This window comes from Aphelocoma coerulescens, chromosome 1, assembly GCF_041296385.1.
Source record: "Aphelocoma coerulescens isolate FSJ_1873_10779 chromosome 1, UR_Acoe_1.0, whole genome shotgun sequence".
NCBI classification, from domain to species: domain Eukaryota; kingdom Metazoa; phylum Chordata; class Aves; order Passeriformes; family Corvidae; genus Aphelocoma; species Aphelocoma coerulescens.
Genome location: NC_091013.1, coordinates 4,395,856 through 4,410,808, shown reverse-complemented (window position 1 = coordinate 4,410,808; position 14,953 = coordinate 4,395,856). Strand labels below are relative to the sequence as shown.

Below are 14,953 nucleotides of genomic sequence, written 5' to 3'. Positions count from 1 at the left end.
GTGATAAGCAGGACAGGAAATCTATTCAGGAAACAAATGGCACTGAATGGAGCAGGTGAATGTATCTAAAAGGTCTTAGTCTTGTCTTATCATCACAAAATCCAGTCAGCAGAGGAAGTTTATGGGCTAACACAGTTCAAACTACACCAGAGAGCAAGTTCCTGCTTTCCCTTTGAGTCGTGGCACCAACAGAGAGCTTTGCTGCAAACACCCCACTTGAATAACAAATGAGCAGAAGTGTCATTGCAGCCCTTGTAGGAATTTAATTTACATGTTTTCTGCTTGCCCACAAATGGCCAACAGTGCACTTTCAATCCTCCTAGGACCAGTTCAAAGAATTTAATGATTTGAAATGGAGGCAGAGTTTGCAAGGCAGGGAGAGAATGCTGGACTAAATCTTTGCTTGTAGAGCTCACAAGAACTTAAAAAAACCAGACCTCCTACATAAAGTGTGCAGCTGATGACTAAATTAAGTAATTTTACCCAAGACTTGGGGCAGACAGGAACATGCACATGGACAGCAGGGGCAGCAATGTGGAAGAGCAATTATTTAACTCACCCGTAATTCCCCATGTGCCTGTGCCATAATTCAGGTGGAAACTCAGCATCCTGTGTGGTGGTGGCATGAAGAGGAATGTGGAGAAATAGAGATGTAAATGTGTATTGTAATACAATTACTGGTTTTTGATTGTTTTTTTTTTTCTTTTCTGGTATACCTTGACTGTCTTTATGAAATCCAGGAGCAAACAATTAAAACGAGAACTTTCAGATATTTCTTTTGTGGATATAAAAGATTAAAATCACCTTCCCCAAGATATGCAAAAATGGATCATTTAACAAAGGGAAAAAAGCAAGCCTTGTTACTTTCAGCTGATAAGGTGGAAAACCTGTCATGCTTGTGAGCCTGGGACATTGCTGGCCTGCTAACAACACAAAGGTGGGGCTAATTTGTGTGGTTTTCTTCTGCTTTGATAATTCAGAGGAACATGTGGAAAATATATGGAATTGCACTTCATCCAGATAGAAGACAGTTACATCAGCAATCAAAAATAAATCAGCAGCTAAAAATCAATATAAACCACCAGCCTAGAGAATGTTCAAGATGACCAACAATAAAAAGAATCTCATACAGTAAGAATACAGAAAGCTGAAATTAATGTTAAATTTACAATTAAAAAGCACTCAAGGGAAAAGTAAATAGTATTCATACTCATAGTATTTCAGAACAATTCTGGGGGCATGAAAAGAAAGAATCTGAAGAATCACAATACCTTGTTTATTGAAAAAAAGCAGTCTTATCTAGCTAACAGCTATAAAAATCCAACACTAACATTTGTGTAGGTACTGGCAGCACAGATCCTTGCATTCTTTACAACAACCTGTGTTTCTTGGGGTATGCTGTTGAATTCCCTAGACAAACAAATGATGAGTCAAGGTGCAGGCAGATGGTATTTGTCAGCCTCTAGAACAAAAAAAAAAAAAGAAAAAAAGAAAAAAAACCCCACAAGCCATTTATTTTTAAAGAGTTTCTTTTGGTGGAGAAAGGGAAGAATAGTTAACGTTTACTGTTTAAGTGACACGTTGTCCTGAAAAATTACACTGAGCACTTGCATCGTCAGCCTTCACATATTTTTCTACACTCCACTGTCATTATCAAAAAAAGCCGTATTCTTGCAATGAATTCTTACTTTTGTGTTTCACACACAAAGTGAAAAGCTGTTTTGTTTAAACAATCCAGTTTTCATGGGCAAAGATGAGCAAGAGAAGTGTGAATAAACAGTTCTGCAGCTTTGGATTCCGTGAGCCTGAAGTCTGGAAGGGTGCCCTGAACATGATGGTGATTTCAAGAGCTTAAGAGAAGTTTAGGCACAAGTAAAAGAATGAAAAGTTGTGAGCAGAGCTGTGTAATAATAGAATCATAGAATGGCTTGGGTTGGAAGGAATTTCAGAGACCATCCACGTAGTCTCAACTCCCATGCCATGGACAGGGAGGACACCTTCCACTATCCCAGGTTGCTCCAAGCCCCATCCAACCTGGCCTTGGACACTGCCAGGGATGGGGCATCTGGAACTTCTCTGGGCACCCTGTGCCAGTAATGGAGAGGCTTCACTGAATATCAGGACAGAAATAAGTAAAACCTGCCAGTTTTGAAGGAAAAATATTAAACAGTTGGTGCCACTCCATCGTACTTGACCAACACCCTTAATTTGCAACATAAACAATAAATACACCCTGCTGCCTTTAAAAAACTCAGGGCTTAAAATAAGGGACTCTTTAAGGAGGCCTTTAGGTGGAGGGAAGAGGGAGATGATAAACGATCAGAAGACCCTAAGCTAAGGGCCTTTGAGGCTGGATATTTAGAAAAGAAAATGAAAGTACTTTTAATGGGATTCGGTCAAGGAACAGAAAGTGCTGGGAGGGCTCCGGAGTTGGGAAACGCCCCTCGGGCTCCACCTGGCGGGGAAAGAGCGCGGAGCAGGGCGGGCCCTGCCGTGGGGACAGGGATTGGGATTGGGATTGGATTGGGATTTGTGTCCCTTCCCCGCCCGCAGTACAGGGCAGCAACAGCCCAGGTATGAGCCGAATCCACCCCAAACCATCAGCAGCTTCGCCTTCTCAGCTTCTTGCTTTCTCTGCTCGATGCTGCCCAACACTGAAATGAAAAGCTGAAGCAGAAGCATCTGTTATTTGGGAATAAGCAGGGAAAAATCACCTCGGAGCTAAATTTGCACACCTCCTCCTCCTGCCAGGGTCAGATGGGACCTAAAGCAGCTCTGCTTTCCCCGCAAAGCTACAGCCAGAAGGTGGAATCGAGAGTCACAGGAGGAATCTGGACCGATATAAATGATCAGCTTTGAAGTTCATCTTAACCGGATTTAAAAAGACACACAGAATAGGCTGAAAGAATTAATAATTTATTTTACGCAGCATAAAATTTGATTTTTTACATAGTGTTTATCTGAAAATGGCAAGACCTGAAAGTACAAAGTATCAATTTTTGAAAAATTGAGTAATGAGGCTTGACAGTAAGTGGGATAGAGATCCTAACATAACCTGAAGATTGAATTAGAAAGACTATACCCCTTTTTTCAAAGTTTTGATCCCATTTTCTTTTCAGTCAATGTTAAAAACATTGTCTAATAAAAAAACAAACCAAAACAAAGCAACAGGTGAAGAAATGCCTCTCTAAGTTGGAATAATTTCCTTAAAGGTGAAATCCTTTCCACACTTCCTGAATAACTATCAAACAACAGTTAATGTAGTGTTAAAACCTTAAAAGATCTCTGCATCTCCATATAAAATTTGCAATAAAAAATGTGAACTGCCTGTTTCAGGTAGGTCTTAAACACTGAACTTTGTATAGTTGATGCACACACACAGAGTATTGGCTACCAAAGCAATTTTTTCCCAGCACATATTGCAGTAATCCACGCCTTTGTGCTGTCAAGAAATTGTTAGTTGTCTTTTTATTTCCTCTTCAACATTCTCAAGTCCATTTTTTTTACCACAGAATTTTCCAAAGGACAACCGTGCTGCAAATACAGCCATCTAAACATTGAGCTCTATAATCCCTCTCTGAAAACACAGGAATAAACATGCCCTTTGCAGGTTTGACTTGGCCCTGTGAAAATTTCCCTCATCAGAGGGGGATACGATGAGAGCATTGTTACAAACAATGTCATTTGTTCAAGTGTTTTGCCTAAGTACACATTGCTGTAAAATCAGAGCAAACTCAGTTGCTCAGCTGGAGTTGTTTTTAGGACAAAAAATGTCACGGAAGGAGCTCTCACAGCTCCTTGTGGTCCTGCTCTCCACCCTTGTATTTCCCAAGGGCAGAGAAAAAGGAGAATGTACAGGAGCAGGGAGTATTTCCAAGTGGGAAGTGAAAGAAATCCAGGGAACGTAGTCAAATGCACAAAGGAGTTCTTGGCACACAGTAAAATTCAGGGAGCATTGGCACAGGTAAAGCTTTGGCTCCGATTCTTCTCCTAATGGCACTGCAAGTATTTTCAACCTGCAGCTAATTTTTCAAGTGCTAAGGAACTACTTTAAAACAGGTCTGTGAAATGGTAAACAAGAAAAATGTATCTTTTGTTAGAAGGCTGAATTTGGAATATGGAGGTCGTCAGCTTTTAGGAACTTTTGGTTTTTTGGGAAAGAGAAGGGGTGAGTGGGCCAGAAGACAAATCAGAAAAATCAGATTTGCAGCCAGAAAATAAGTAGGACAGCAAACATACTAAAATATATTTAAGTGATTGTTATAAATTAAAAAAAAAAAAAAAAAAAAGAACACTTATTGAGGGCTACTTTTTAAATTCTGAAAATTACCTTTTGTGTTTTACTCATTGGCTAGCTCAAAAGAAATTCTGCGTGTGCCTTCATAGTCTAATCTAAAATTCCCAGTATTTCAAAGACTACCTGACCACAAATATCCAGCCAAATGCAAACCATTTTTATATCACTACTGCACAGTCACTGATGTCAGCATGTTTTATGAGAGCCTGTCCTGTTGCTTACAAACTGGCCACTGCTGGGGGTGAGAAACAGCTGTGTGTGCCCTGTTATTTGGAGAGGGGAATATTCAGCAGCTGGGCAATGATCCTACCTAAAGATGATCGTGCCCTTTGTTCACCTGGGAGTGGATAATTCCCAGTAGCACCAACAGGCACCTTGGAGTGCTGGTTTCCAAAATATCCAGGCAAGTGGACCCTTATCAAAGGAACTGGGGACTGACTGATGTTGCACCTACAGCAGCTTCTCAGCAGCTGCTGTTGCTCTCTGGCTTTTGTGTTTTGGATCCATCTCATCCAGAAGTTTGGCTGAAGCCAAGTATTTCTGCTAGCATTCCCAAAGCTATAAGCAGGATGCTGGATCGCTCACAAGCCTGGATTAGCATCTAATTAGGCCTCAAAAGCCAGCAAATCTAACTGGCTCAGAAGATTGCTTGTATCCCATTACCAATCTGTCTTCACTTCTCTCAACAGCAGCAAGGGCTTTGGCAGCCAGAAATGAACAATTTATCAATCAGAGAGTCAAGTCTGACAGCAACTAATGTCTTGGTAAAAAGTACAGTACTTCTGAAAAGGATCAACCTGTTATGCTCTTGCCATTTTTAATGAAACTAAAGGCATCCTATTTATTTTTCTTTCCATAATTTCCTTTACTTGCACCTCCATAGGTCACTGTACCAACACCTTTCATTACACAGCTCATATTGCTATTTATATTCAGGGCTGAGATGAGGATATGACAACCAACCAGCCCAGCTGCTGGAAACCCTGCAGAAATCAAAGAAACTTCCAGCAGCACAATCATTTTGTAATATCGGAAAATTTAAAGACTTCTCTCTCTCTCTCTTTCTCTGGAAATGTGCTGTGTTAAGCAACTCTCACAAGCTTTTTAATATTTAAAAGGAAAAGGTTGGCAGACAAATGGCTCATCCTTCAGTGAAACAAAGCCAGCATAACAACAAGGAACTGGGTGGGTACTCACAGGTTAACTTCAGACGATAAATTTTACAGTTGTTGAGCACAAGAGATACCAAAACCCCTTATACATTGCATTTAGGTTGATCCAACATGCACATCCTAAGCACAATCCTTCACCTTAAAAACGGAACAATCATCTACCTAACTTCTTTTACAGCACCTGAACAAAAGCCTTATTAAAATGCCTCATCTGTTTCCCTCAGCATTTTAATTGCGCCAAAAACCCCCCATGATAATTCTAAAACTTGCGAAGGCAGCGGGATAGGATTAACCTATTCCGAGGGCTGGGCTCAGGTTTAACCACTCGAACTCAAACCACACCCCCTCAAATCCCTGGCGATTGCACCGATGGTATCAAATTACCTGCAGGGCTGCAGCCAGGGGCACACGGCTTTCTGACACTTTCCTGGGACGTGGTGTAACATTCCCATCAGAGGAGAGCTGGGGCAGCAAGAAATATGGACACGATGGTTTGGAGTGCTGTGATTTGGAGCATCCTGCCTTCCATAATAAACAAAGGATATTTTCCAGTATCATCTTTACTCAATGCTCTGGTTTTTTTCACTCCTCTTCCCTCCTTTTTTTATTTATTTATTTTTTAAGGTGTGGTTTATTCTTACACCTGAAGTTGGTTAGCAGGAGCATAAAATACCTCACAACATATGTATTCTTTGAAATATATCAGGGAAAGGGATCACTACAAGTTACCAAGTGATTACACTTGGTTATAGTGTAGTCTGTCACTGCATTTCATCTTCTGTACAAAACTGCTCAAGAGCATTATTTTTCTTAATGTGTTGTAGGCTAAAAAGGAACCCTCAAGGGTTTCTATTGCTCTCTTTGTTGCCAGAGCAACAGAGCAATGCTCACCTGAATATCTGCCAGTGTAAGTATCAATTTACAAGCCCAGATGAAGTTTGTGCTGCTCACAGGTGTCATTCCCAGCATTTTTACTATAAGCCACGTTTTAATTGTGAAGGAATGGCAGGAAAACTCAAGAATATATTAGTATTTCATATGTGCTACTTGATTATTGCTCCTCTTCATTCAAGTGTTTCTCTTAAAATACCTTGACCAATGATATTCTAAGGGAAAGAGTAACACTTAAACCTTCTAAATGAAATCCAGTGCACTAAGAAGACTTTGTTAACCAACTCAGAAGAAACCTCAGCTGTCATTAAAAACCCTCCTCAGAACCTTTCCCAATGAATTCCTTCAGAAAACTCCTTGTGGTGAGGAGATAAGAGGTTCTGGGGTGAGGGGAGCAGTGATGAAACTTTTTAAGAGCATACAAGTTGTTTTTACTTACTGAAATGAAAGAGGGTTTATTGTTTAACACTGTATCCACCCAAAATCCATACTGTGTTTCTGTTTGAAACAAGTGACAGAAGAACAACTCCTATTGCCATACTGTAGAAAAAGAAGGAATACAACTCTGAAATTATTTGTTACGTGTAAAACCAAACCCAGGAGGACAACGTGGAACTCGGAATTAAAAGATATTAAGAAAGAGATATGGAAAATAGAACACTGAGAAAACAGCTAAGCTCTATGGCTTATTTCATGTAATTCACAATTTTTCTCCTCTTAAAAACTAAGAGGCAGAGGAAGAAGGAGAAAAACTCAAGATTCCTTCCTGTTTCCAACTCCGAATTCCAAGAGAAGTCATTTTCAGATGTTGGATCACAGCATCAATTATTTTACTCTATTGAGCCAAGCAATCTGAAAGTGCAAGAATTGAAAAGAAAACCACAGGCACTTCCAGTTATGACGTGAAAGACACAAGTCAGTTAAAAAACCCCCCACAGTGTTTTATTTTTGCACACATGACGTGCACCTCTGTAAATGCACCATTTCTGGAAAAAAAATTTAAAAAATCTTTCCTTATTCCATGCAGAGTCAGATGCAGAGGCAGTGTGAATCAGAGCTATATGAAGGGATTTTGGGCAGAAAATCGTCTAGGCGAGGGATTGGGAAATTCAGAGCTAAGCTTTTTTTCTTCTCTTCATTTCCCATACAGATATGCAAACTGCTCTGCTATCAAAATGCAAAAGAATACTTTTTCCTTTTTCTTTTTCTTTATTAAAAAAAAAAAAATCCTAAATGTTGCATTGTTTATCTTTCCAATCCAAACCCTTAGGCCAGTGTTACAGAGAAGCCGTGGAGGTCCTGCAACTAGAGAAAAGAAAAATTGTCCTATCTGCAAAGCAAACACCTCGTTCTGACCTCAGCATGACGATCTGCACTTGCAGAATGGAAGCCTGGTCAAATACATTCTGCCCTGCTCTCTCCCACTGTTGTTTCCAGTCCCACCTACATGTTTGTTTTCAGCCAGGCAGGACACACACACTTTTCATATGACTGACACCAAAATGAACACCTCCAACTGCTGCTCAAGCTGCAAAACAAGCCAGCATAAAGACTTTCACTTCACAGCCTGTCCATAAAGACAGGTACTTCTCCCTTGAATTTCTAGGTTGCTGAGCTCAGCCAAATTAAAACAAAAAACCCGTGTCTTATTTAGTTTTCTTTTTGTTACATGCTCTCTAGAAATACAGCAGAACACAGACCTTGCTCTCTTGTCTGTCTATACATAAGCAGATCAGCCTTTTCTAAATAACTCAGAAAAAAACCAACAAACCCCACATGAGGGGGGGAAAACTGAAAGGTTTCTTTTTTTTTTTTTTGTGCACCAAAGTGGAAAGTCATGAAGTATTAACTTTTATAAAATCCAAAAAAATTTCAAAGCCAAGCAGTTCTGTTTGGTTCTATGGAGCATCTTTGTGCTTCAAGACCAGTTCTAATCCACACACTTACCAGTGGTAGCATCCTTGTAAATTAAGAGAGGTAGTCTTGTTTTACTCTAAGGCTGAACAAGTTTGTTTCCCAGTTTTCACCACCTTGGACTATTTTGTTACAATTCTCAGGGAGGGTGACCCTCTCAAAGTGGCAGCAGTGATCTTGAGGGCAAGAAACCACAAACCAACATTTCTTCTTGATCTCACTTGCTTTCCTCTGCTGCTTAAGTCTGACTTTCTCCCTCCCCCATACCATAAGCACAGTTTCAAAATAAACTGATGTAAACAGAAAGCAGTATTCATTTAATGCAATTAATAAGAAAGATTATTATTTTTTTTTCTCTTTTCCTACAGTCAGGGCTTGATTAGTTAGAAAATACTGACAGCTCCTTTTTCTTTGTGAAAGAGAGATGGACAATTTTGTTCAGACAGTGGAAGAACATCATGGTGTGGTTTTTTTATCTTTTTTTTTTTTAAAACTTTTTTTAAAGTTTTTTTTTATTAAACAAGGTACTGTAGAGACCATAAAGGCTCGTTGTACTGCAGTAGCAAATCCAGTACCGTAGCACTTCAGAGGTGGTTAACAGTGCTTTGGTTCAGAACTGGTGTTAGAAAATAAAGCTATAAAAGTCACGATGCAGGATATTTGGTGGGATTTTCAACAGCGTTTTGTAAGGAACGTAGAAAGGACTGAGGAGGCATTGGCTTCTTCCCCTTGGCAGAGCTCTTTGTCCTTGGTCTTGTTTTAAGTCTCAGTTTTCAGGATCCAGCCTCTCATTTCCACCGGTGGCGCACGAGGGAGGACTCGTCGTTGACCACGTCATTGTCCGTGTAGCGGTGCTGGCAGCGGGGTGGGATGAGCAGCAGGATGATCAGGACGAGCAGGATGATCCCACACAGGCTCATCAGGGCATAGGAGGCGATCCACAGCACAGGCTCGTGGAAGGAAAGGCTGGAAACGCAGTTGCTGGCGACGTCTGCTGTCGAGAAAGGGCCTTCGATCTCCGACACGGGAGAGCCGTCAACTTCTGAGGAGACACAGACAGAAAAGGATCAGGTCTACAGACACCATTTACAACCACTTGTGTATCCCTCTCCCTCTGTCACCGCACATCTCAGCCCATTCACGTTTTACTGCATTTCTCATTGCAATAAAAATGCAAGAATCTCATGTTTATAAAAAGAAACTCTGAAGCATAAGGAGACCGTGATACTCCCTCATCTCCACAGGCTGTCTAGGAGAGAACAGACATTTCGGTCAGTCAAAGCCCAAACCACTGGATCACTTTTTTCTCTCTGGACTACCTTTCAGAGATGTCCTTTTAAATATCCTACGACATCCACCCTGGTGTAGGGCAGGGCCTGGGCAGTTTTTTGTTTGTTTCTGGTATTTCCAACAACTGGAACAGCACCACAGATGATACTGTGATCGTCTGTGTTTGCTGTCTTCTTAGGGAGCAGCAGGAAGGTTCATCAGTCCTTAGAGGACTTTATCCTAAACACAAAGTGCAGCGTGGAAAGCAGCACAGATACTCTTGGGGGTGAAAATCCAGAAGGAAGGGGAGGTGAGGCAGGAGAGCTGGGTGACAGCTGTCCATGAAAGGGGAGTGGAGGAGAGGAAGGTCAGTGTCAGGAGCGAGGAACAGGAACAGGAAGGAGCAATGGTGCTGGGCAGGGAGAGCTAACCCAGCTGCTCAAAAAATGATGACAAAGTTAAGGCAAGAAGCAGTCATAATTCACTTCTCTAGTCAGCCACTTCCAAGACACATCTGAGTATTTTTTTATAAAGGCCTCAGTTTTAACTGTCCTGCTCAATTTCTCGCACATTTTATATACAGGCACACTCTTTCCTGATTGGAAGTGATCCCATCTACTGAAAACTGGATTTCTTATTTTCACATATCTTAGTCATGACTGCTGAAACCATGGTTGAAGAGATTACCATAAAATATCCCTTGGAAGGAAGAAGGGAGCCTGGATTTGCAAAGGCAGGAAGATGGTCTTTAAGGTTCTTTGTGGACAAAAAAATGCAGAATAGGTTGGTTGCTTTATCTGCATAGATTTTAGTCGTCATTCAGTCCCTGGCCTCATAAGACCTTGTATTATTTTAAGATTTAGGTTTTGTTAGACTTAATTCAACTTAATTGTGGGCTGGTGTTGAAAGGGACAATCCTGCACCCTCACTCCTGTCTCTCAGAGCCTCTTTTGTGTTGGTGGAGGGAATGGGAGGCTGCAACTCGCAGATCAGATAGGAAACCAACCTTCACAACAAACAAAATGCCCAAACAAGGAATTTTCTGTGGAATCACTCATCTGAACCAACCCCTTCTCCATCCCTAAGTGTGGGAAGACTCCTTTAGCAGGAATATGCCGTGAGAGCAAACTGGGGGAACCCGAGGCTGCACCCACGAGGACCCTGGCACTGGTGAATAACCAAACACCCACTCCCTAAACTCATTAGATGGTAAAATTCTGCCTAGAAGGTCTGTGGCAGAAATCCTTTTTGTCCAGAGCCCCAGGATTTCACTTTGTCTGCCATGCAATTATTTCTTCTGGACATCTCACCCCGTTTGTTTGTCTCTACCAAGTTCTGCAACAACACCACTCAACCACATTTAACACCACTCTGAAATGCAAGGCCTAAGTATCATTACTTAGTAGTATTTTGAAAAAGTGGGGGGAAAGAAAAAGCAGTACAATTTCCCACCTTGGAAATAGCTTTGAAAATAAACAGTCTCTAATTACTCATTATTTGGCTTGAGCACAGTAATTACTCCTATTAAAGAAGAAAACACAAAACTGTTTCCATAGTGGCTGACATTTTAAACTGCATTTTGAGAATGCTTGATAGCAGCACAGACTCTGCTTTCTCCCCTCCAAAAGGCAAAAAAGATTTCCCTCTCACTCTTCCGCCCCCAGAGAAATTGAGAGGAAATTTGCCTAAATTGCTCAAAGAAGCCCTTAACATAAACTAACAGTCACACTCAGCATATTACACATTAACTAAATTAGAGTATTTCAGTGTATTATTTTAGAATATCTGGTGGTACCTAACTACAATACTTTTATAACCTTGAATAAATGAGATTTTCTTCTCTGTTGATGATCACAGGACAAAAAGGCGCCTCTGGAAAAAAGCTATTTTCTAAAATTTATGTAGAACTCAGCACATGCTAGCTCACCCACCTGGGTGGTTACAAAGGAAATAAACCTGGGATTAGATCAAATTCCTCATAAAATTGTAAAGTACAGCTTGAAAGGGGCCCCTAGAAGTTACCTAGACCAGGATCCTACTCAGAACAGGACTGTCAGGATCAACAGATCAGTTCTGCTGCAGATTTTATTTATCCAGCCAGGCCTTGTAAAACCCTGAGGATGGGGACCTGTTTCAGTGCTGTACCACCTTCCTGGTGAAGAAAAAACTCCTCATGTCCAGTTCCTGAATGTCCCTGGTGAATGTTGCTCTCTGTTATGTAATTTCACTTTCACCTGCCTTGGCTTGCATTCAACTTAGGGCCTACCAAAACTTTCCAACAGGGCTTTTTTTTTTTTTCCCTCCTTATTTTTTTTTCTTTGTTTGGGTTGGAAGAGACCTTAAACATTATCTAGTTTTAACCCCCTGCCATGGGCAGGGAACTTTCCATTAGACCAGGTTGTTCAAGCCCCACCCAACCTGGCCTTGAACATTTCCAGGCTGCTTCAGTGAAACCAACTCGTTGATCTGAACATCCTGTCTCAAGAAGGGACCTGATCCAAAAACCTGTCCTAGTCATCCTGTAAACAGTAGGTTATCAATGGGCAACTTGAAATTATTTGTCTAAGTCTTAAAGGGTTTCATGTAATGAGGAAAAGGCAGATTTCCTGCTACAATGGAGTATCTTCCTGCAGCAGTCTATCTAACTTTCCTCACTCTTCGTACATCCTGGAGAATTACAACAGTCCAAGGAATATTGTGGGATAAGCCAGTTCTCATCTCTAGCCAAATCTGAAAAAGTAACCAGGAAGTTCAATGAAATCAAGGTTTTTAGTCCTGTTCCCTTAATTATTCTATTAATCAAGTACAGCTTTAACACCTTATAAAAAGCACGGATTTAACTCAATATTCACTCCAAGAAAGCAAAGGTCACTGCAAAGCCACACCAAACTGTCTTTAACGTTTCTCCATTTCTGAAGATTCAAGCCATCAGCAATTCAGTTTAATTTATGCCCATGAACAGCCTGGAAGGCTCCAAATAAGTGGGATGAATGTAGCTGCTGTGGAGGGCATGGCTGGCCTCCATGGGAAGCCAGTTCTGCAGCTCAATCCCTCACCCTGCACCGAGGCGCTCCACTCACAGCCGTGGCTCTCTGAGGAAAGTGCTGTTAAATATGGAAACCACGAGCTGTGAAGAAGTGAGGCTCAGCAGAACTGGCACATCCAGTGAAATGTCATCTGCCCCACGTGAGTGGAACCTGACAACTCCGTGCATCTTGTCCCAGCCAGTGAGATGATTCCTCAGGAAGCCGAGTTCATGTGATGCTGGGTTAGACATATGCAGAAAACGTGGACCAAGAGACAAGGAGGAAATGCCTTGGAGCACCAGCTGGGTGTAACCACGTGTCCAAGCTCATGTAAATTCCAATGGCAGTTCTACTCAGCAAGCTCAGTTCTTCCTCTCTGGCACAGCTACGTGAAGTGCTCAAACTACGCTTGCAGGTAGCAGTATTAACACCAAGGTGTTACTATGCTTCCCCGATTATTTTTCTCAACGAAGAAGGGCTGTCAGAGCAGTTCTTATGCACAGCAGCTGCCTCGTGTCCCCTGCTGACCACACGTGGTCAATATGTTCTGTTAAATGCCCCCTCCTCCCCCCACTGATGGCTGCAGTGGGGCAGGGACAGGAGGCAGCTCCACACTTGCTCAGGCTGCAGTCAGGAGGCACCAGGAAGAATGAAAGGCAGTGAAACCTGGCCTGCATTGTTTGTCCAGTTACACTCTCCTGCCAGACACATTCATGAAGTGTCTTTCATCACTGCATGGCACCTCACAGGGGTGTCCATTAAGCAACTCTCATCAATATCGAGATTTTCTTTGGGAACGAGCTAAAACCTGACAAGTCTGAGCCTGTTAACAATGTAGAGATCAAAAAAAACAAGCTTTAAAATTGCCCTAGAGCTACAACTCAGCCAGCCAGTTCTCTCTTCTTCCTCTCTATTACCTGATTGCATTAAGCACTCCAGTCCTAACTACCTTCACCCTCTCTAAGAGCTTAAAGAAACACTGTCAGTTCCAGTCCTTTTCTCATGCAAACCTCAGGTGAGACAATGTTTTTCAGGGCACAGACCACTCCTGTTTGGGACAGAGACCTGCATATGGGTGCACATCCTTCCCCTCCTCTCCCACTTGGATGTTCTTGTCATGTCAAAACAATGTCTGAACAACAAGGGGAAGAAACCCCAAAATTTTTGGGTTTAGCTACCCTTGGTGAGAAAAGAATAATCATGAAAGTTACCCAGCACAGTAAAATCAGCCAAAAATTATGGGCTTTTATATCTCCTCAGCAGCTAGTTAAAAAATTAATGGCTTTCTGCTTACACTGAGAAAAGTATTTGTTCAGAACTAACACAAACACTGCAAGTCTAAATGTGAGTCCAATTTTCACCTCAGCTCTTTCTTTGCAAATTTCTGACGGGCTGAACAGGCTCAATTTACATGAAGAAAAAAGTGTGAGTAAGGCACTTCACTGCACACTGCAAGAGCTGGTTGAAGAATCCATTTATGCACAGCCCTGAGCAGAAACTAGCCCAAAATGAAGCTGCATTATAAGCAGGGACTCATTTGATGTAACTGTTGGGGAAACTGCACACACAGACAGATGTCCCAGAAAGATCATCTCTGTGAGAGGGAAGAACCCAGCACAGATACCCAGAGCTGAGGCTGATTCACCTCATGCCAAAAGATGTTGCAATACAGTTGGGTTTTTTTGGTTTTTGGTTTTTTCCTTCCTTTGAAATGTGAATAGCTTGGAACTTCTTTAAAATACACCCTTCACCCTGCGGGAGTCACCACGCTTTTCCCCAACAGATAAGTGGCAAAGGTGTTTCTCTGAGTTTCCTCACTCAAGTCCTGAAATATGTTTCTCTTACCTGCACAGGGGCTCACTGCAAAGCCCACTCTCCTCTGGGCTCTGTCAAAGATGACATAGAATCCTTCCATGACTGTAGCACCAATGACCAGAGCGTTTGTGGAGGAGGAGATGCCGAATCGGTAGCACTGCAAATTATCTCCTATCACAAGGATGGGTTGAATATAAAGCTGTTAAAAAGAAAATTTAAAAAAATAAAACTAAATTAAAAAAAGGAAGCCAGAGTGTAAAAAGCAACACCTCACAGCAGGCAGAAGTTCAGACTTCTTCATTTTTATAGTTCAAGCACACCAATCCCACTGGAAATAGAGAATGGATTGGGGCAAACAGATTTCTGTACATGATTTAAAACCAGTCAAAGCTTACAGGCAGGTAAGAGGTAAAGCTTGTGGATTCTAAGATAAAGTTGAACACAGTCAGTCACTGCATGCAGGTCAGCAGCAAATTCTCGAGATTCTCACTATTTACCATATTTTCCATAAGGGAAGGGTGGCTGAGGAAGAACTTGGGATATGAACTCAAATTAGAGAATAATTCAGT

The 14,953-nt window shown here is 41.6% G+C and overlaps 1 protein-coding gene across 1 annotated transcript in view; it reads right to left on the bottom strand.

The window, feature by feature from the left end:
- Positions 1-6,785: 6,785 nt before the first annotated feature.
- BACE2 (beta-secretase 2) overlaps positions 6,786-14,953 on the bottom strand; it is a 51,221-nt gene continuing 43,053 nt past the window's right edge. Inside the window, exons 8-9 of the mRNA XM_069015781.1 lie at positions 14,415-14,583; positions 6,786-9,316 (exon numbers count right to left, since the gene is read on the bottom strand). Of these exons, the coding sequence (XP_068871882.1) occupies positions 9,063-9,316; positions 14,415-14,583 (423 nt within the window). The 3' untranslated portion in view covers positions 6,786-9,062. The remainder of the gene's footprint in view (positions 9,317-14,414; positions 14,584-14,953) is intronic.